Source organism: Ochotona curzoniae, unplaced genomic scaffold (assembly GCF_017591425.1).
Source record: "Ochotona curzoniae isolate NIBS_2020 unplaced genomic scaffold, NIBS_Ocur_1.0 contig_1482, whole genome shotgun sequence".
NCBI lineage: Eukaryota > Metazoa > Chordata > Mammalia > Lagomorpha > Ochotonidae > Ochotona > Ochotona curzoniae.
This window is the reverse complement of record NW_024465100.1, coordinates 1,164,031-1,185,309: the sequence shown is the minus strand read 5'-3', so window position 1 is coordinate 1,185,309 and position 21,279 is coordinate 1,164,031. Positions and strand designations below refer to the sequence as shown.

The 21,279-nt window shown below is 43.0% G+C and overlaps 1 protein-coding gene across 2 annotated transcripts; it reads right to left on the bottom strand.

The window, feature by feature from the left end:
• Nucleotides 1-805: 805 nt before the first annotated feature.
• Nucleotides 806-20,098, bottom strand: CREBL2 (cAMP responsive element binding protein like 2). 2 transcript variants are annotated; one of them, XM_040967049.1, is made up of 4 exons: nt 19,790-20,098; nt 8,812-9,009; nt 6,349-6,493; nt 806-3,321 (listed from the first exon to the last, which is right to left on the bottom strand). In XM_040967049.1, exons 1-4 carry the CDS (start codon nt 19,802-19,804, stop codon nt 3,317-3,319), a joined length of 363 nt encoding a protein of 120 aa, XP_040822983.1. In that variant the 5' UTR covers nt 19,805-20,098; the 3' UTR covers nt 806-3,316. The 2 variants fall into 2 exon arrangements, with proteins under 2 accessions (XP_040822983.1, XP_040822976.1); XM_040967042.1 differs by lacking the exon at nt 19,790-20,098 and having other exon boundaries at nt 8,812-9,174.
• Between the last annotated feature and the right edge of the window lie 1,181 nt (nt 20,099-21,279).

Here is a 21,279-nt window from a genome sequence, read left to right as displayed (position 1 = left end):
GGCCCTCCAACTATCTTATTCCAAGGACACACATAATGATACAGCTGGAAAGAGTTGAGAAATGTGATGCCAAGAACAGTGTATATTTAGATTCCATCTCATTAGATATATATTAATGATTTAAGTCCCAATGACAGTCAAACACGGGCATAATGTGAATATTTAAATGCAATATGGTCTTTTACAAGCCATTTCTCATAGCTTCTACTTAGCCTGAGAATGACGCTCCCATTATCCTCTCTATTTTATACAAATGGAGAAACAGGCCAGGAGATGATGTAACTCAAGGTGACAAGGAATGTATACCCCAGCCACGTCTTCTGCATACATCTGCCGTGTTCACTGCTCTGTTATTGCAGATATACTTCAGTTTTAGAAAACAGACAATCTGATTTGTCTCTGGTGAAGATACTTTATTTTCCATAAAAATATAATAATGCAATACTCTTCAGAGAACAAAAACTTCCTTCAATGCCCCCAAATACCATTTGGTTTAATAAACATCCTCTTTTTAAAAACAAAACATAATATACAACTGAGTTTTTGTGAAATGTAGCATTTAGGCTTTGTTTGCAACATAGCTCAGCATTTATGTTTTAAATTTTTATTTGTCTTTAACTAAACATAATCTAGTTTAATTAAACCTGTAGGTTTACAAATTGCTAAATGGTGATGCTGATAAATAATCTCAATTAGCTGATAAACAGTGATATGAATTTGCTACAATAAGATAGTTTGCTTTAGATATAATGAAAGATTTGACAAAATAGAAACATTTCTTAAGAACTTCAATTATATCTTAAAACTTGAATAGTCAAATGTATTCCATATTCACCTGCTCTAATTTAAGGTCAGGTTGATTCTAAAACAGTGACAACACGCTTGGACACAAACACATCTCTCCCTTAGCTATCTTCGGGGAAGCCAGGCAGAGAACACAGTGTTCTGGTGACTTGGAGTGAGGAGAGCAGCAGCTTCTCCTGCACTCACCCGTTCTTTCTGACCCGCTGTTCTCGCCCAGCAACATTGGTGTCATCACAGGTAAGCGGCAGGATTTCCAACCAGAATGGGAAGGATATGTTCCAGCTGCTTTCATCAGTGACATTTATTAATATGCTTCCAAGTGGAAAAGCATGTAGATAGCACAATAACCCAAAGCAATCAAAGCCTTCCTTTTTTAAAGACCAAGGAACTTTCTCTTGGTTTGATATGCTCCAAAATACTAAAGAGTTAGGTTGAGGAACAAATGCAAATGAACAGTAATTTAGTTTCACCCAAAATTACATATCCTCTACCTGAGGATAAAACCTCTGCTCTTGTAAAGATATCGGGGCGAGGGGAAGACGCTTAAGTGGTGCTGTAATTTAGAATTACAATCAGAGAAGAAATTCTTCAAGCACAATGAGGCATTCCATTGAAGAGCCACATTCATTTTGGAATGTTTGCTTTGAAACAACTCTTTTGGGAAACCTGAAAGTTACTCAACAAAGCAACATAAAATAAGTTTTGGGTTGTTTTGCAGAAAAATGTACAATTGAGTAGACCAGATGGTAAAACTACACCCATTACAATCTGAATGCCTGAACTTCAACAATCCCTCATCTGTACTTTTGATCCTAAAAAGACATTAAATACTCTTAAACCCCCAATCTTCCACAACACAGAGACCCAACAAACTGGGCTAGTGGTATATCAGTAGTCACACTTGGCTAGCCTAGTGATCTGAGTTTGCAGCCTAAGAAGAGCTCTTTAGGAACTGTGGTCAAGGGAGGGCCTTTAGTCAAATGCATGGCCATAGAGAGGGGAGGAAGTGTTTGGCCATCTCATCTACTACCTCTGCAGACAGTCTAGGCTAAGAGGTTTCCTCTGAAACTGCCAGATTATAATCAAACTTATCTTGTTTGGAAACCAAATACTTGTTTCATCAGAGTGAAAACCATTATAATTTAGCAGCGACAGAGAACCCAAGTCCTGATGAGAAACACAAAGGCAGAGCTAACATGTCTCCTTAAGGAAATCAAGATCCCTGGGCCAATCCGAGTGTATCAGAGAGCCAGCCTGATTCTTTACCTTCACTCCACTTTGCTAGTCAGGACCACAGTAAGCAGGGTTTAACTGTGGTGGGACTGGAAATAGCTCCTCTGCCCTTCCACACGTCCTGCCAGGCCCAGCAGCTGTGGGACCATGTGCCACTCTGGCCCCGGAGTGTCACTCCAGAGGATACACAGCCAGGGCTGAGCCAGGCCCCGGCCCTAGTGTGTGTGTTCCTGGCTCAGAACATGTTTGAAAAGGAAGATATTCAGTGTTCTGGTCATGGCTATCACCGTTACATCCACCTGCAATTTGTCCCTTGTTTTGTTCCAGATTGCAAGGCAGAAACTCAGTCTCAGCAGCTAGTTTCATCCTATTTTCTTCAGAAAAAAAGTCTAATTCAGTTGAATACACAAGAAACTTGTGTGGACATTCATGCTAGTCCTCTCCACGTGCACAGATAGACAACAGAAACACACGTCTGCACATGTGCTATAGTGTGCCAAGAAAACGTATGCTGCTGAAATGCCTGAAAGGTTACTTCTTAGTTAAAAATAGAATTCTGACTAGTTCATCTCCAAGTATGGATTTGGCCCTAACAAATACTTTATAAATATAGTTTGAAGAGACAGCAAAAAGGTTTAACACAGTGGCTGTCTTAAGGATTTTCCTGATGGGCTATAACATGTGCATTATTTAAAACAGGCATATCATTGTGGATTATAAAAATAGAAATGTCTCTGTTAATATATATTCACAGCTTATGCTGGAATGGCTCACAGGAGAAATCAAGGTTCATGCAGAAAACAAATGTTACTCAGGTAGATAGAAAGAAACAAGATTAGGTCCATAAAGGCTGAGAATTTAGTAACCAGCCTATTGGGTTTCTCTTTGTAGGGTAATCAAAAACATGAAAGATGCTGACACCAAAACACATACACACATACAATGACATGGAAAGAGTATAAATAACCCATAGAGCAATATGGAGTTAAGGTGCAAAAATACAATCTTCACCCATTTTTCTCAACTGTGGCTTCAAGCATTATTAAATGTTAAATATGGGTGGCAATCCCAACCAGAACACATGTGAATGTACATTTTCTAAGTGTTACAAGTTGAAGCAAGATCGTTGAGAACTGCGATCACACATTTTGGTGGCAACTGCTGATTTACAGAGATGACTGCTGAGCGGCAGGTAGTAAACAGCCAAGAAGTACAATCTTATCCATTCTTCCTCCATAGGAATCAGAACGCTGGCTTCAATCTCACTGTTTGATGATCTTCACCCTGAAAAATAAACCAAAATTCGCCAATATAAGAATATTTCCTAGGCCAATGGGTTTGGTAATTGTTGTCAATGTGTTCTTTTTGTTTGTTAGATGTTTCATTTTGTGTAGAGTTTACAGTGTGTTTAAAAAAATATATAGACTGAAAGAAAACCAAAAGATGATTTGGCTTTTTTCATTAATTTAACTTAAAATAAGGTTAAATGTTGCCTCAGCTAAAAAAGATTATCAAGCAACCCCCAATTCCTTCCATTTCATTTTTGGAAGTTAAAAATTTATAACAATTCCTTATAATTATTTTAACTGCTCCAAGAGTAATTGATCACAATAATGAAGAAATAAACATATGTCAACTTTATTCTAAAATCTCCAGTTTCTTCAACAGAAGGTCCTGAGACAAATGGACAGTCACACATAACACATGGAAAACCTGCATCAAGGTGAATAATGAACAACTTAGAAAAGAACTAAACGTAATTCATATTTTAGAGAAAATAAAGGAGATAATTTTATACTGGATTTGTGTGGATGTAGTGCTGATACCAAGAGCATACGCAACCAAAGGGGAAAAAAAAAGATAATATCTTTTGTGTCTCAAAAGACACTATCAAGAAAATGAAAAGGCTAAAAATGCCTGCCAATCACGTGTCTGATGAAGCCTTCATATCCAGAATAAATAAAAGGACTCTTAAAACAGAAAATGGAAACGCAACTGCAGCACGAGCCAGGAAACTTACACATTTCTCCAAAGAAACAGATGGCCAAGAAAACAAGCATGTGGTGTGATGCTGAACATTATTATTTTTAAAAGATTTATTTATTTTTATTGGAAAGGCAGATATACAGAGAGGAGAAGAGACAGAGAGGAAGATCTTCCATCTGATGGTTCACTCTCCAAATAGCCACAACAGTCAGAGTTGAGCCAATCCAAAACCAGGAGCCAGGAACCTCCTCCAGGTCTCCCACATGGGTGCAGGGTCCCCAAGGCTTTGGGCCGTCCTTGACTGCTTTCCCAGGCCACAAGCAGGGAGCTGGATGGGAAGTAGAGATGCTGGGATTAGAACCGGCGCCCATATGGGATCCTGGTGTTCTAGGCGAGGACTTTAGCCACTAGGCCACGGCGCCAGGCCCAATGCTGAGCATTTTTATCATGAAGGAAGTGCACATCAAAATCATGAGATACTATGTCATTCTCAGTAGGATGGCTATGGTTTTTGAAAATGGAAACAAAATATATGTCGGGCAGATGTGGAGACACTGTGACAGCTGTCCATCGCTGATGGGGATAAAAGACATGTCATTTGTCATGAAAACCAGTTGGGGGGGGCAGTGCCATGGCAGACCAAGTAAAGTCATGAGCAGTGCTGGCATCCCATATTGGTGCCAGTTTGAGTTCTGGCTGCTCCACTTTGAATCCAACGAAGGACGGCCTAAGATTTGGGCCTCTGACCCCTGCGAGAGACCAGGAAGAAGCTGCTGGATCCTGGCTTCAGACCAGGTCAGCTTTGGTCACTGTGCCCTTGGGGCAAGTGCATCAGCAGATAGAAGACATCTGTCTCTCTCTCTTCCCTTGTAATTCTGCATTTCAAATAATAAATCCAAAGGAAAAAAGGAAAACCTGTTTGAGAGTTCCTCAAAAAAGTTAAACACGTAATTATCAACTTGGTAATTTGACTGCCAGGTATATTCTCAAAAGTGTTGAAAACAGGAGAGGCTGGCACAGTGATGCAGATGTGAACCCTTCCCCTGCGGCTCCGGCATTCCAAATGGGCGCTGCTCCCAGTCCCAGCTGCTCCACTTCCAGATGCAGCTCCTTCTCTAGGCCTGGCAAGGCAGTGGGGGTGCCTCAGTCTGCGTGGCCCTGTGCCCATGTGGGAGACCCAAAGGAAGCTCCTGGCTTCAGATTGGCCAAACTCTGGCCATTACAGCCATTGGGGAGTGAGTCAGCAGATAAAAAATTTCTCTCTGTTTCTCCCTCTCTTTCTCTATAATTCTGACTTTCAAGTAAAATAAAAAAATATTTTAAAAAAATTGAAAACAGGAACACAAACACTTGTACAGCAAGCTTATAGCAGTCCTGTTCACAAAGCAAGTGGATAAGCCAAGGCAGCACACGTACACGTGAGAATACTATCTGGCAACAAAAAGGAATGAATCTTGAGAACATGTGAAGCCAGGAAGTCAGACACCACATGGTCCCATTTCCATGAAACGTCCGGGACAGATCCTCAGCGCCAGAGGCAGTCATGGTGCTCGTGGGCTCTGGGAGAGACGATGGGAAATGCCTAGTTGGGTTCAGGAATTTTGTGGGGAGAGTCATTATTTCGTCACTAGATATAGTTGCACAACACTGTGAATGGACTAAACACTTCTGAATTGTTCCTTTAAAATGGTTAATTTTATGTTATGGGAATTTTACCCCCCCCCCCCAAAATGTATCACCTTTGGCTCTCAGCTACTGCACCAGAGAGGACTCGTCTGGGTGAGGGCAGGCCCTGTCATGCCTGCTTCTGTGACGCTCGTCACCTCACCTGGGTCCTCTGCTATTTCGTTAAAAAATAAGCAGCATGGGCCTGGCGCAATAGCGTAGTATTAAGGTCCTTGCCTTGCATGCGCTAGGATCCCATATGGGTGCTGGTTCTAATCCAGGCGGCCCTGTTTCCCATCCTGCTTGTGGCCCAGAAAAGCAGTCAAGGACGGCCCAAGGCCTTGGGGACCCTGCATGTGCGTGGGAAACCAAGAGGAACTCCTGGCTCCTGGCTTCGGATTGGCTTGGCTCGGCTCCAGCCGTTGCGGTCATTTGGGGAGTGAACCACCGGAGGAGGATCTTCCTCTCTCTCTCCTCCTCTCTGTATATCCGCCTTTCCAATAAAAATAAATAAATCGTTTAAAAAAAATAAGCAGCATGACTCCGCAATGTAACAACAGAAGAAATATATTTAAGATAAATGCGAATGAAAGTATTTTCAAGCTGTAAATCACACTAAGGGTCAGGTTATAATGCATCCAGCCCTGCCCCAGTACTCACAGGTCCCGCTGTTGGCCTCCGCCTTCCCAGCCTTGCTGTGCCGGCCCGAGTTCTGCTGAGATTTGCTCTGCTCTTCTCCAGTGAGGAGGGCCTTGATTTCAGAAGGGATTTTTCCTTGGTCCATTGCCATGCACCACTGCTTGTACTGAAATGACAAAGTACAGTGTTACTGGTCAACATCCTGTCTGGTCAGCAGCCATCAGCAGAAATCCCAGCCGGAAGAACTAGCGCGGTGGGAGGCCAGGCTGCACCTGCCATGTGTGAGGCCAGGCTGGCTGCTGGCAGCCCCCGCCTCGCCGCTGCCCGCTCTGCAGTGCCTGCCGTGTGTCTGCCGTGTGTGAGGCCAGGCTGGCTGCTGTCTCAGGACAGGGTGGGGAGACGCTGCTGAACCTTGCCATCACTGCGCCCTCGGAAAGCCTATCTGCTAGAAGAGCTCTCTGCGGTGCGCCATTAAACACGCATCTCTTGTTTTTACAATTGTCAGGATGATTTCCACTCCCCAAAGAAACAAATTTTAGTAGTTGCCTTTCTCTCTTTTGTAAACATTCAGTAAACACCTATTAATGACCAGAGTGTATGAGGGTAGTTCAGGGAGTTCCCAGAAGGGGCAGGCACTTGGCATAGCAGTTAATATGCTCGGCTGATGTCCGATTATATTCCACCTCAGAGTCCGGATTCAGCTCCCAACTCTACTTTGGGGAGGCGGCAGGGGAGGCTCCTGGGCCCAGTGCAGTGGCCTAGCAGCTAAAGTCCTCACCTTGAACACGCCGGGATCCCATGTGAGCACCAGTTCTAATACCGGCAGCTCCACTTCCCATCCAGCTCCCTGCTTGTAGCCTGGGAAAGCAGTGGAGGACAGCCCAACGCCTTGGGACCCTGCACCTGTGTGGGAGACCTGGAAGAAGTTCCTGGCTCCTGGCTTCAAATCGGCTAAGTTCCAGCCATTGTTGTTATTTGGGGAGTGAATCATCAGACAGAAGATCTTCCTTTCTGTATATATGCCTGTCTAATAAAAATAAATCCTTTAAAAAAAGCAGCAGCAGCAGCTGGCTCCCTGCTGCTCACGTGGGAGACTCGCACTGAGTTGCTGGCTCCTGGCTGCTTCCGCCCAGCCTTCCTGGCTGTCGTAGGTCTTTGGGGAGTCAACTAACAAAAGGGAGATCCCTGTCTTTTGCCTCTATCAGCTTTCAAATAAATAATTTTTAAAAGAATTTAGCAAAAAAAAAAAATTAAAAGAAGATTTATTAAAGTTCATCCAAAAATGGACTTAAAAAATAATGAAAACTTGTGTGGAAGACTTGAATTTTTTCCCATAACACATGCCATGAACTCTGTGAAGATCCTGGTTTACTGTACGCTTTGCAGTGCACTTCAAAGTGAAGCACACCTGTGCCTCTCGAAGATGAAGCAGATCAAAGGTTCTGCCCCCGGGGTGGCTTACACACTACAGAAAATCACAATTTACAACACAGATCATATTAAACATATTAAGAAAAACACAGGGCCCAGTGCAATAGCCTAGCAGCTAAATCCTCACCTTGCATCTGCCAGGATCCCATATGGGCACTGGTTTATGTCCTCGCTGTCCCACTTCCCATCCAGCTCCCTGCTTGTGGCCTGGGAAAGCAGCAGGGAAAGGCCCAAAGCCTTGGAACTCTGCATCTGCATGGGAGACCTGGAGGAGGCTCCTGGCTCCAGATCAGCTCTGTGGCCACAATGACCACTTGGGGAGTGAACCATCAGATGGAAGATCTTCCTCTCTGTCTCTCCTTCGCTCTGTATATCTGTCTTCCAATAAAAAATGAATTAAATCTTAAAAAAAAAAGAAAAACACAAACTACCTAACAGCGCCTATCTGGACCACATACACATCATTCATGTTCTTCGCTTTGTGTCCTAACCTCATTTCTTGCTTTCTAAAAACCCTTCTTGTTATAAGGCTAGTTTTGTAGTGTTCATGGGAGTAACTTGTCTCTTGTAACTTCCTCCCTCAGCCACAGGAACGGAGGATTTCAATTCTGTTCATTGTCTTTTCATTTCTAGAGCCACTAGCCAAACTCTGAATAAATCAATGAATGGAGAAAACATGTAAAATAAGTAAATTCCATACAAATACTATCTTATGCATAGTGAGATACTGTTATATTGCTTTTTTTCTACTTAGTAGTATAACATGAACGTGTTTCCACTAGGAAGCGTGCGCACTGTGATTTTTCCTGGTTATAAAGCAGTCCAAGATACAAAAGTAACATGCACGCAGCTCCTTGCTCTTACACATCTGCGGTATCTCCCATTTCCCTTTCCTAATCCCTTAGTGAGAATGCCCCGCAGCCCGCTCCCATCAGGTCTGTGTCCATCCTACCAACAGGTTCATGTTGTACTGTTTGCTAACCGGATAGGCAGGAACTGGCATCTGCGTGTCTAAATGTGTTTCTTCAACTGCTGAATTAAGAGCGACTTTACCATTTCCAGTTCCTCTCTGAGGGCACATATGGCTCTTTCTCGACTGGATACCAACTCTTCCAAATACTGGTATCTCAGCTTCTTCCTGGCCCGGCATTCTCTCGCGCTCTGCCGGCTCCTCTCAAGTTTTGCTTTCAAGTCGATTTTGGCAGGCTTCCGACCACGCTTACCGGGCTTCTTTACTTTGCCTCCAACCACCTTCAGCAAGAGAGAACACATCATCTTTCTCTTAGCTGCTTTCCTATACAGACAACCACGGTTTCATATTATCCAAGAAAACATTGACAAGTTGTAATTAAGTGAAGATCATGGAACTAAGAAAGCATGACCCTATCAAATGTCTGTTAAGATTCTCTACCTCATTTTCTTCTTAATTCTTCCCACACCTTGAATGGAGAAGAAACAAGTTCACTTTTTATTTCTTCAATAATAAAGTTTAAATAGCTCAGCAGTAAGCTTTGTAAATCATATGGAGATGGGCAATAAAAACTAGAGGATCACTAGTAACTATTTTTTGAGAAAGAATTTTTGCTTCCTTGAGAAAATAATTACAGTTGAAAGTACCCCAAATCATAAATTCATTATGACATCAAGATTATAAAACAACACCTAGAGAAAAGGAAGTTACTAAGGCCAATGGGGACTTGTAATGATAGGTGTGATTATAAAGAGCTTTTCTCTTATTTATGTTTTCATGATTTTTCAATGTATACAATTAGAAAAATATAAAATATATGTATATCTATACTCATGTATATTTGCTAGTATGTGTATATCCAAAGGCATCTTACTATAAATCCCCTCTTCAACTTCGTTGAGCCAAAAAAAAAAACAAAAAGACACAGGAAGTTCCTGCAATCTTTAGGATAATTCTCTTCTAACTTGAGAAGCCTATAATTCTACCCTTTACTGTCTTGGCAGATTACTTGCTCCAACTGGTGTCATAAAACATCCTCTCACCATCCCTATTACTCACTCACCTGCCCAGGCACAATTACTAGGTTACTGGCAAAACAATCTAATCTTCATTGTTTAGCTTTGAAACCTTCCCAAATTCTTATACAAGAGGTAAGAAACACGTAAAAATGCATTTTTAAACACCCAGACTTGAACTTATCCAATAAACATTCTTTTAAGCAGTCATTTTGAAAGGGGGTACATATTCCAAGAATCTCTCTATTCAAAGCTTTTGTGGAACCTGTTTTTTGTTTGTTTTTTCTTGTTTTAAGATTTATCTATTTATTTATTTGAAAGACAGGAAGAGAGAGAGAAAGAGAATGAGAGCAAATGCTTTTTGTTTGTTGGTTTACTTCTTAAATGCAATGACAGTCAGGGCTGGGTCAGGCTGAAGACTGGAGCCAGGAACTCCACTGGAGTGTCTTATGTGGGCAGCAGGGGCTAGCATCTGCTGCCTCCCGGGCATATTAGCAGGAAGCTAGAGTGGAAATGGAGCAACAGAGACTCAAACAGGTGCTTCTATATGGGATGCAGGCATAGATCCAGTTTTTACAGGCCATATAACACAATCTATCTCATTCCTTTAGAGCTATACATTATTCTGCAAATTCCCAGACAATGCTATTATCACTGTAACTATCTGAGAAGGTTCTAAATGATGTCTTGCTCTTTCTTACCATCAGACAATAAAAATGTAACATCTCCATTGTATTGACAGAAATAAGGCCGGAACTTTAAAGGCAATTCTAAAAGAGAAGATACAAAACCCAGACACTGGCAAATCATTGGGACGATGCAGAAACCTTCCTAGGTGATGAGACTTAAGGGCCCAGATTCATTTAGTTATATCAACTCACTATGGAAATTCTAGAGCAGCAAGGCCAAGTTCCCTAATAAAGTTTCGACAGATCAGACTGTTACTAAGTGTAATAGGACAAATAAACAAAACTTCAAAGTCAACCAGCTGCATTTACCAAACCCATGCCACATTACGGGAGCTCAACAGCATGGCTAGCACTTTACAGGGTGGCTAGGGATTAAACACATCACTCCAAGGCTCGGGGGTGGGAGGAGTAATTCCTTTTCACTACCGCCAAATGCCAATTATTTCAGTATCACTCCAAGTAAATTTCAGTTTTCACTCTGATCATCGTGAGCTTATTCCAATAACAATATGAAGCCCAGGAAAATTTTCAAAATCAAATATTTAACCAGAAATTGCACGGTTCCAAACATTACTAACGTTTTAATGTTAAATTATGCTTATATCTCATCAACTGCACAATTTTAATAAAATATTTTTAAGATCACCCAGCATTAAAATAGGTAGACAGGGAGTCTTCAAAAAGTTCATGGAGAATGTGTATTATGAAAACATCTACAGAGATTTCAAACAACATTTTGTACCACAATACATTCATGTTTTAATTTTTAAATCAACTTCCTGAAGTGCTCTAATATTTGCTATTGCTTTAGTTTTTCTGAAAAAACTAAATGTTCAATGTTTTTTCAGAAATACTATATCATATATTCTTTCTAATATAAGGAAACCATCATGCAAACTCTAAATAAACCTTTCCTTACTGTTTTTTGCTACATCCCATGTGTTTTGATGTTTTTGATTCCATTTTCATTTTTTTCCCAAATACTTTCTCTTGTTGAATTCATCGCTGGCTCATGGGTCACATGGTGGCATCATTTTACTCAAGAGGCCTTTGTGTTTTCTTTTCCTCACCCACGTGTTGGTTATTCAGTGGTACGCTTTTCTGACTCCATGGTGCTGTATTTTTTTTTCTCCTTTTTGTTTTTGTTTTAACTTCATACCTGTTGTTGACTTTGTTTTGTGGCTTCTCATTGGAATGTACAGTGATAGAGTAATAGAGACTACCATATCCAGAGGTGAAGATACAATGCAACAGGCATCCCTACTTCCAAATCAAAGATGGACTCCCAATGAAACTATTGGACATTATCTACACAGTGGGATGCTGACTGTCTGACATTGTACCAGCAATGTCAGGAAACACTTAAATAAAAGACTGCTGGACTTATGACTGCTTATGAAGGACTATACTATTATAATAATATGAGGAAAATCAGTTGGGGGTTGAGATTTTAGATAGGGTGAATCCCAGACCCTATGGAACTATACCATAAAATTCAAAATTAAAAAAGCAATATTTTTTTTAAAACAATGTTATAGAAAAACTCCTGTCAATAGTGTAATAAATGGATAATGACACATATTTTCTATTAATAAAATGAGTCATCAATCATACAACACTATAATCCCATCCCTTTTATATATATGCTGTTTTTAATTAGTGGTAGAGGAAGCCAGCAAGAGGACACTTTGTACTTAAGGGATTTCTTTGATTTTTGAAAACAAACCTAGCACACAGTCATAAAAATCAAGCAGAAGTTATAACCCTTTGTTTCATTTACATGGCAGTAAAATATTTAACTTGGAAATATTTTATTCTTTTTTTTTTTAACCCGAAAGGTACAGTAAATGACTCTAGGGCTCTTGTGTTTAATGTCCTCCCCTGTAACATGACATTGAAATCTGTGTAACTGCCACTTCTCCAGCATACTGCCCAGGGATAGGCTGAACTTTCTGCCTTTGGCACCAGAGAGTCTGATAAGTTTTCAAGAGACTCCAGTACATGACGAATGATTGCAAATCTCAAGTATAATACTATGTATGCAAACACTTCATAAGGAAAAGGTTACTACCTAGTATACCAGCTGTTCAACAATGAAATTTATATATTTCATAAGCCAATAAAGATTAAGGAATAGAGAGGAGAAGCTAATTAGGAACCCAAGAACCAGAAGCTGAAATTGAAATCAATTCTACAAAATTCCTTAAGTATTGCTGAGCCATAAAAGCATTCCTACCAATTCATAAAATTTTCAGACTTAATGATAACCACATTGTGCTCACTCATGTTTCTTCCATGAAGCATTTTTAATATGACTAAATGAAAGTACTGATTTTCATGTACCAATTGACTGAAAAAAATCTGAAAATAACCCAACATTTACTTTTTTTCCTCTGTTCTAATTTTAATTCTGTTGACACAGAGCCAAATGAAAATTCAAATACCAGGCTTTAAAACAATGCACCTGTTCAGCCACTGGCTGTTTCACCTCTTTTTCCCACCACTTTTTTTTTTTTTCTCACATTTGTGAGTTGGGGATACTGGGACCCTAAGCCAGGCTCAAAGATCTCTCTCCACCCTGCCCACAAGAGAAAGAAAAGATTTAGAAATGCTATAATCAGGGCTAAAAGAAGACAGGGCTACCAACCTTATAGAAATAATTCTATGAAAAACTTCACACCAACAAGCTAGAACCTAATGAAAGGGCTAGATTTCCAGAAACACACAAAGTAGCAAAAAGAGACTTCATAAGAAATAGAAAAATCTGAATAGGCCTATAGATACTAGAGGCTGGGGAAAAGAATTTGACCAGGGGGTTAAGACATCCATACCAATACCAAGAATCGGGTTCAAGTACTGACTGTTGCAAATCCTGGCTTCCTGCTAATGTGTGCCCTGGGGAAGTGGCACTGGCTCCATGTGGCATGTCCCTGGCCACCCAGGCAGAAGACCTGAATTGAGCCTAGCCCAGGCCCAGCTGCTGCAGGCATTAGGGGGTACACCAGAGGACGGCAATTGTCTTTCATTCATGCTCTCTCCCTCTCTTACTTTCTCTCATAATCACACACTCTTAATACTTTGACTCATGTTCTCTCCCTCTAACTCTTCACAAGCATCCACACACTTTAAATAAATATGTAAAAAAAATAGTAAAATACTTGTCACAAAGAAAATCTCAGATTCACCTGACTTCATAGGTGAATTCTACCAAACTTTTAAAATTAAGGTTTACTGAACTTGGGGATAGTGTTGTGGCAAATCAGATTAAGCCACTGCCTGTGAGGCATGCTGGTTTAAGACCTTGCTGTTCCACTTCCAATCCCGCTCCTCGTTAATGCACTTGAGGACGCAGCAGAGTATGGCTCAAGTGCTTGGGCCACTGCATCAAACGTGGGGAACTTGGAAGCACTCTGGGTTCTTGGCTGGCACTAGTCATTGCAGCCATTTGGGCAGTGAACCAGCCAACAGAAGATCTATTTACCCCTGCCTCCCTCCCTACTTTGCCCTTCTCTACAACTCTTTCAAATAAAGATCTTTAAAAAAAAAAAAAAAAAGCAATCAAACAAGATTTGGTGTTCCAATATGGGATGTCAGTGTCACACGCAGAGAAGAAAATATATTCTCAGAGAAAATGGTGGGACTTCAGGATATCCACATACAGAAGTTGTACTGCTATCCCATGCCATATACAAAGATAAAGTAAAAAAAAAAAAAAAAAAAAAAAAAAAGAGAGGGCCCAGCACAGTAGCATAGTAGCTAAGGTCCTCGCCTTGAATGCCAGGATCCCGTTTTGGGTGCCGTTCTAATCCCAGCATCTCTACTTCCCATCCAGCTCCCTGCTTGTGGCCTGGGAAAGCAGTCAAGGATGGCCCAAAGCCTTGGGGACCCTGCACCCATGTGGGAGACCTGGAGGAGGTTCCTGGCTCCAGGTTTTGGATTGGCTCAGCTCTGACTGTTGTGGCTATTTGGAGAGTGAACCATCAGATGGAAGATTTTCCTCTCTGTCTCTCCTCCTCTCTGTATATCTGCCTTTCCAATAAAAATAAATAAGTCTAAAAAAAATAAATAAAACAGAGGCCTAAGTGAAGAGCTACAACTACAAAACTCATAGAGGAAAACAAGATTTAATCTCTAGGTTGGGCATGATGTTTTGTTAGGATCACCTTTAACCTTCTTTCTCTAAAGCTCTTGCTGACAACCACTCTTTGGTCCTTCATTTTCCAAATTTCTGGAATATCTGTAGCTAACATCATAATGAAGTGATGTTGCTAAATTGTTTTCTCAACACCTTGCATGTTTACTTTTTCTCTTCCCCAAGCAGTGACTCTTCAAGCACAGAAGCAATATTTTGTACCTTTTTTTTTTTATTTTGCTCCACTCAAAATATCCAGCACAAAGCCAGGACTTTATTAAAAGATTGATAAGTGGGACAGGCATCTGGTTCTGTGGGTAAAGCCATCGCTTGGGATACCAGTGGACCATATGGGATTGCCAGCTGAGCTTGGTCCCTCCCTTGTGATTAGGGGTACCTGGGGAGGCAGGGGAAAGAGCATGAATCCTTAGGTTCCTGCCCCGCATGGGGGAGACAGGGTGGCTGGCCCAGGCCCAGCGGTGGCAGGCGTTTATGGAGGGAACCAGTGCATGGACACAAACACACGCTATAGCTCTCTCCCTTTCTCTTATCACTCTGCTTTTCAAACAAATAAATATTTTCTGAAAAACTTATAATTAGATAAATGAAAAATATCAACATTTTGAAGTTGATTTAAATTCATGTCACTACCATCAACAACTTATAAAAGTTGTAAAAAAAAAAAAAAAGAAAAGAAAAGAAAATTGTTGCTTTAGAAGGACTGTAAAATCTGGAAACTCCATGAAGAACACTTACTATTTTTCCACCCCCTCGCAGTTACCTGCCTAAACTTTAGGGCTCAATTTCTTCAGGTCATTCATCAAGGTCACCAGGCGACAAGCCTGAGAGAATTACTGTGACCACAGGAAGCCTTAAACTGGCAACAGCTGAGGGTTTGTTGCATCTTTAAAAAAAAAAAACATAAAGAAACTATCTTGTTTTGATTACAGAAAAGAGTAGGTTGCCTCCCCACTGCTCTAGACCACTTTAAAGAGACAAAACAAAACAAGTGGGGACATTTTTACTTGGTGTTAAGGCTCCCATAGCTTCCCTCGAAGCGGTGGCGTTGGCTTTTCCTCTTATTTACCAGATCTTCCAAAAGTGGGAGCGAGAAAGTCTAATCACATCGGCAGGATGCTAACCTTTCTGCCCGTCTGTCTAGGCAGAGAAAGGAGATGAAGCAGGCATCTAAACTCCGGGTTCACTTTTGCCTCTCCTCCCCGCAACAGCTAGGATTTCTTAAAGACAGAGCTGGCTACAACTTCCTCAAGGTATACTACTGCACAGCTTAGCAAAGCCTGGACCTAGCGCAGACAACTCAGCAAGGCAGTCTGAACTCGCCACTGTCCTTACTTATTCCCCACTCTGTCTCTCATTCAGCTGGTACATTCTGGCTTCTGCCCCCATCACTCCAGATTCACAGAGAATCTTCTCTTTTGCAAGTCCACCAGGTATCTTGCCACTGTTTATTTTATATGACCCTTCTTGGTAGCATCTCATATTAGTGACTAATATCTCTCCACTCTCAAAGAACAGCCCTTTCTTCGGGGTCTCCGACACCACTGGCCTCCTGTCCAGCTTGGGTTATGGAGACCTATGACCATATCTATTTACCCCTCTCTTCTTGCCACCATCTTTACGACTGAGGAACTTTATGCACTCCGTATCAACTACAGCCTACATTGTAAGAGTCTCTAAGAAGGCCTTTCATCCTGGACTGTCTTCCTAACAACCTATCCAAGCCTGTGAAGAATCATAAAGACTAGCATTTATGAAGAATTCATTATGTACTAGGTTCTTCTGCTAAGAGCTCTCTCTCTCACACACACGTACACACAATTTTTTAAATTCCCACAATAACTTGATATACTCCTAAGTAACACACTCAATCCATATAATTAAATTCTGAAGAAGTGAAATAATCCATTCAAAAACATTACAGTTTGAAAGGGTGGGAATGAGAGTTAGATTCAGGTCATATGCCAAAATTCATATTCTTGCACAGTTGCACCCCCTGCCTTGAGTCTTGTCCCAATCCCTACATCTTTACCTGTGTCCATTTTCCATACAGCCATCAGCATCTTCAAAAATGCAACTCTGATATTGTCATCTATGGTTTAAAATCCTGCGGTGGCTCCTTAACACCTATGGGCTTGGTTTGCAAACTCTTTAAGTTTTCAAGGCATTCCATTGGATAACCTATCAAAGCTGAAATCCTCAGGCTCCACCCTCAAGCATTCCGACCTGGCAGAAGTCTTCCAGACTTTGAAAACTTCCCGGCCCCAAATTCTTAGGCCGGCCTCTGAGAACAGCACATTTCTGCTTTCCTTGTGGTGGGATGTAGCAGGCCAAGGAGAAGACGCCTTCAGAAAAATAAGCAGTGGCAGGCAACCTGCAGGGGGGAAGATGCCTTTCCTCACACAGCATGAAGCTGAATTCATGTCCCACCCCACTGTCCCTGGCCCCACCTGGGGTGTGGGTATAACACAGGGGTAGATGTGGCCGAAACGTCACACAACAGCCAACGCTGAGGAATGGTGACAATGGGTTAGACACTGTGCTAGATTTACATGCATTCTCTCTAATCCTCACCAAAGACTGCAAAAAAGGGATCAGCCTCCTTCAACAACTAAGAAAATGGAAGCTCAGAAAGAAAGGTTCAACCACTTAGTCAAAATGTTTTCCTTCCCAACTAGTGTAGGATATCTGTTCCGTCAGTACTTACACTTGCTACTGCAGGCGTTCTCAGGCCTCCACCTTGAGGGACCCAAGTCTGTCTCTTCATTTATTTGTCCTATCTGCTCCTGCGTGTATGCTCTGCTTCCCTGCTTGACTCAAGTACACAGATTAATAAAACCCAGGTGTACCAGGACAATATCCTTAACATCGTTCAACTTGGATTTGAGTCAGTCACCACCAACTAGTACTTTATGCTCTATTAGGCACATCACCAGCTGCTTGGGAAGGGGCACGGGGTCCAAGCTTTCCGACCTGTAGGAGACTGCACGGTGTGCAGAGCTCTTGGCACTGGTAAAACAACTCGGAATCCAACCTCTGTACAAAAGGTGCGCTTCCATCACCATCGCATTTCCTGACCTGTGCATTCAAACACTTCCTCTTCGTAAGCGCAGCTCCAGTCCACTTTTGTCCCCTTCCTGTTGCCCTGGCCTCACACCGGCTGTTACCCTTTATGCTCTTACTGGCCACCATACTTCCAAACCCCACCCCTTCCCTGAGCAATGGAAACAGACTCCGGGGATTCACACACGTGAGGACACGGTGTCCGGTGTGTGCATGTGTCTGTATACACAAGGAGAAACACGACAACTAGGGCACAGGGAGGGGCAGGGCTGAGACCTGGCAACGCCTTACTTAATGGCTGTCTCACACTGCCCAACTGCTGAAGGAACAGCCCAGTCTTGCTGTTCAAGCTATTTAAATATGACTCACTCACACCTACAACACACATTCAAAGTGAAAGGCACTTTCCATCCAGCGGCATTTGAAATGAACTTTCTTTTTGGTAATCACTAAAACCTAAAAAGCCTTCCAGTTTTGAAAATACTCTCATAAAAACAACACGTTAATCAAGAATGAGCATTACATTTGTCTTACTTACCTGTGCATGCTATAGGAGCTAAGTTATGGGTGATCTACCCTCAAATTTTACCTTCACTTTTTTAGGCAAAACAGTGAGTTTTACATCCCTCCCTCCTCCACTACAATTTCATAGTTTTAGAAATAATCTCTATACTATCTTAGAGGTAACCCCAAATCCTATGGATTTCTCAGGTTTATTTGAGAATGCTGAGGACTTTGAGCAAGCTGTGAACTGTTTCAAAGGTTTGGAAAATAACACAGGCCATACTGTGAGTCTCCAACTGAGAATAATTCAAGAACAGTATGTTCTTTCAGCATCAGTAAACAGCAATAACATCATTTTCCGGGAAACAATGGATAGAGTATTCAGGATTTCATTTCAAAATTAACACCGAGCAAATCAAGCTGGCAAAAGCTTCCATGGAAAATTATTTTCTAATTTTGGTGGAAAGCTTCCAGAACTTCTCCCTGATGTCTTGGAAATGCCACTTCCTACTGGGGGCAAGCCATGTCCTCCTGCCCCTGGGTCCCAGTACCCGAGGACTGCACTGGCCTGTCCCTCCCACAGATGAAGGAAGGGGAGATAGCATAGGAGCCAACAGGCAGCCCAGGGATGCCGGCCACCTTGCGGGTCTCCCTGAGCATGTGTGAAACAAAATCCGGGCAGCAGCTCAGTGTCGCTGGCTCAGGGGAGAAAGGAAGGGCACCCACTCGAAGGAAGAATCTCTCCTGATGGGCATTGCCAGACTGTGGGAAATCAGACTCAGGCGAATATAGGGAAGGGCTGCTTTTACGTGCAAAACTGGCCAATTTTACAAGCGTTGACTCCTCACAATAAAAGAGTCCATTTTCTAAGCACCCTAAAACATACCTAAGGGAAATCCCGACGGTCCCTTTCCATGAAATAACACATCACTAATGCAGGGACATAAAAGGACAGGCTGGTTCTAGCTAAAGGGTAAGAATTCACCAACCATGAACACCATGTAACATAAAGGGATTTGGATAAGGAAAAGCGGGACGGTGACAGGCCATATTAATCTAGATTAATAAGAAGGAATTCACTACTTAGAGAAGCCTTAAGGAGTTTAGATTCCAAACTGGCCAGAGAGCAACAGGAGCTTAGCAGTGTTTCAACCAACCACGGGAAAAGAGCTCAGATGGGGGAGTGAACCGATGATATGAATGGGCCATTGAGTATGGGAGCCTGAGAGAAGAAAAGGGGAGCTGGGCTGGTGAAGGGCTCCCAACTGGAGACAGGCAAGGAAAGGAGAAGAGGGGCAGCTGGCAAGCACAGTAGTTTCTTGACTTATCTCGGGGGGAAGAGGGGGTAGTCAGAGACTAACGGCTTCACTCCCTGGAAAAAGCTGACAAACAGGTCTGCCCCGGGAGTGACACATTTGGGAGTGACGCATCTGGCCCGTCCAGTAAAAACGCAGCCCCCGTGTTCCTGAATTTCCAGGTGGGGACCATCGGGCAGCAACTGGAGAGGCGCAGGATGTCTAAGACAGGTGTTTCTCGGCTGTTGGCACGGACTGCTGAGCTGAGGCTCGGCGGCGAGACTAGCACTTAGCGACAAGCAGGCGGCGGCGGCGGCAGCTGCGCGTGCAAACCACAGACTTACCTTGCTGTCATCCATCTCGGCAGACAGGCCGGCCCGGCCAGGCGCGCCCTCCCCCGGCCCTCCCCCGGCTCAGCCGGCTCTGCCCGGCCCCCGCCCCGGGGAAGAAGGGGATATGGTTCTGACTGCCTCTTCCTCTCGCCTAAACAGTTCGCTTCCCTGATGCCACAGTCACGGGGACGAGGGACCAGATCAGGAATGGCAGAGCGGACCCTGGAGGCGGCCCAGAACGCCTCCCCTCGCCGCCGCCGCCTCCTCCTCCCCCTCCATGACAGTCTCTGGGTGTGTTTACAGACGCCCTGGAGTGCGGCCCAGACCGGAGGGTGGGCGGGGGGGGCTGCACGCGGACTGGCCCTGCGGCTGCCGTAGCCCTGCGGAATTCTGGGGATGGTAGTTTTCTAGGACATAATCTCCGCTTGGTTGATTAGAAAGAAAACTACAATGTCCACAGGTCCCCAGCAAGGGGCGTCTGTTTTCCTTGGGCCTGCACGCGCTGAGAAGGCGGGACCAGGCAAGAGGCCTAACTACGTTTCCCACAGTGCGCTGGGTCTGATATTTTGGCCCTGTCGCCCCTTGTCCGGAGGGGAAAGGAGGGATTATAGAGCATGAAGGCGGAGTCTTCGGAGGAGGCCGGCTCCCGGGATCGCTGGCTATACCTAAAGGGTCTTTAAAAAAAGTTCAGTGGTGCGAGTGCGTTGGGAAACAATTGGCAGTTTCTCAGAATATTAAACATAGTTACCATATGGCCACTTCTATCTATGCAGTCAAGAGAAGTGAAGATTTATCACTAAAACACTTAAAAAAAATTGTCCCCTATTACTATAATTTCTATAATTCCTAATATGGAAACCATACAAATGTTCATCAATACATAAATGAATAAATTGGTTGTAGACTCTGCGAGTATAAAGGAATATTATTTGATCATAAAAATGAAGTACGGACAGACGGTATAATGTGTTTAAATCCTGGAAATATTAGACTAAGTGAAATAAGCCGCTGCACAGAGTTCCAGGATCCCCGCTTCAGTGGCAGCCTGCTGAGTGGCTCTGCCTGCTGAGTACATGCAGTGGGTGGAGCGTTTGGCTTAGCAGTGGAGTTGTTGGGAAACCAGGGTCTTACATTGGCGTGCCAGGGTTTGATTCCTGGCTGGCTCCTGATTTCTGCTCCTTGTCAGTGCTGACCTTGAGAAGCGGCAGGTGATGGTTTAAGTGCTTTGGTTCTTCCCAGCCTGGCACCTGGAAAATTGTCCACTCTAACTCTGGCTTGCATTTGAGCCGTGGACAAGCAGGTATGTTTCCTTCCTTTGTGTGTCAAGTAAATTTAAGATATTTTTTTAAGTGAAGGCAAAGTCCAGGGGCTGGCACAGTGGTGTATCTAGCTAATCTTCTGCCTATGACGCTGGCATCCCTTATGGCTGCTAGTTCTAGTCCCGGCTGCTCCACTTCTCTATCCGGGTCCCTGCTTATCGTCAGGGAAAGTAGCAGAGGATG

Excerpts from the sequence above, each read along its gene's own strand:
- CREBL2 (XM_040967042.1), bottom strand. The coding sequence starts at position 9,033 with ATGATGTGTTCTCTCTTGCTGAAGGTGGTTGGAGGCAAAGTAAAGAAG. Across the intron at positions 6,494-8,811 it reads TCAGAGAGGAACTGGAAATG|TACAAGCAGTGGTGCATGGC; the intron begins GTAAAGTCGCTC and ends TTGTCATTTCAG.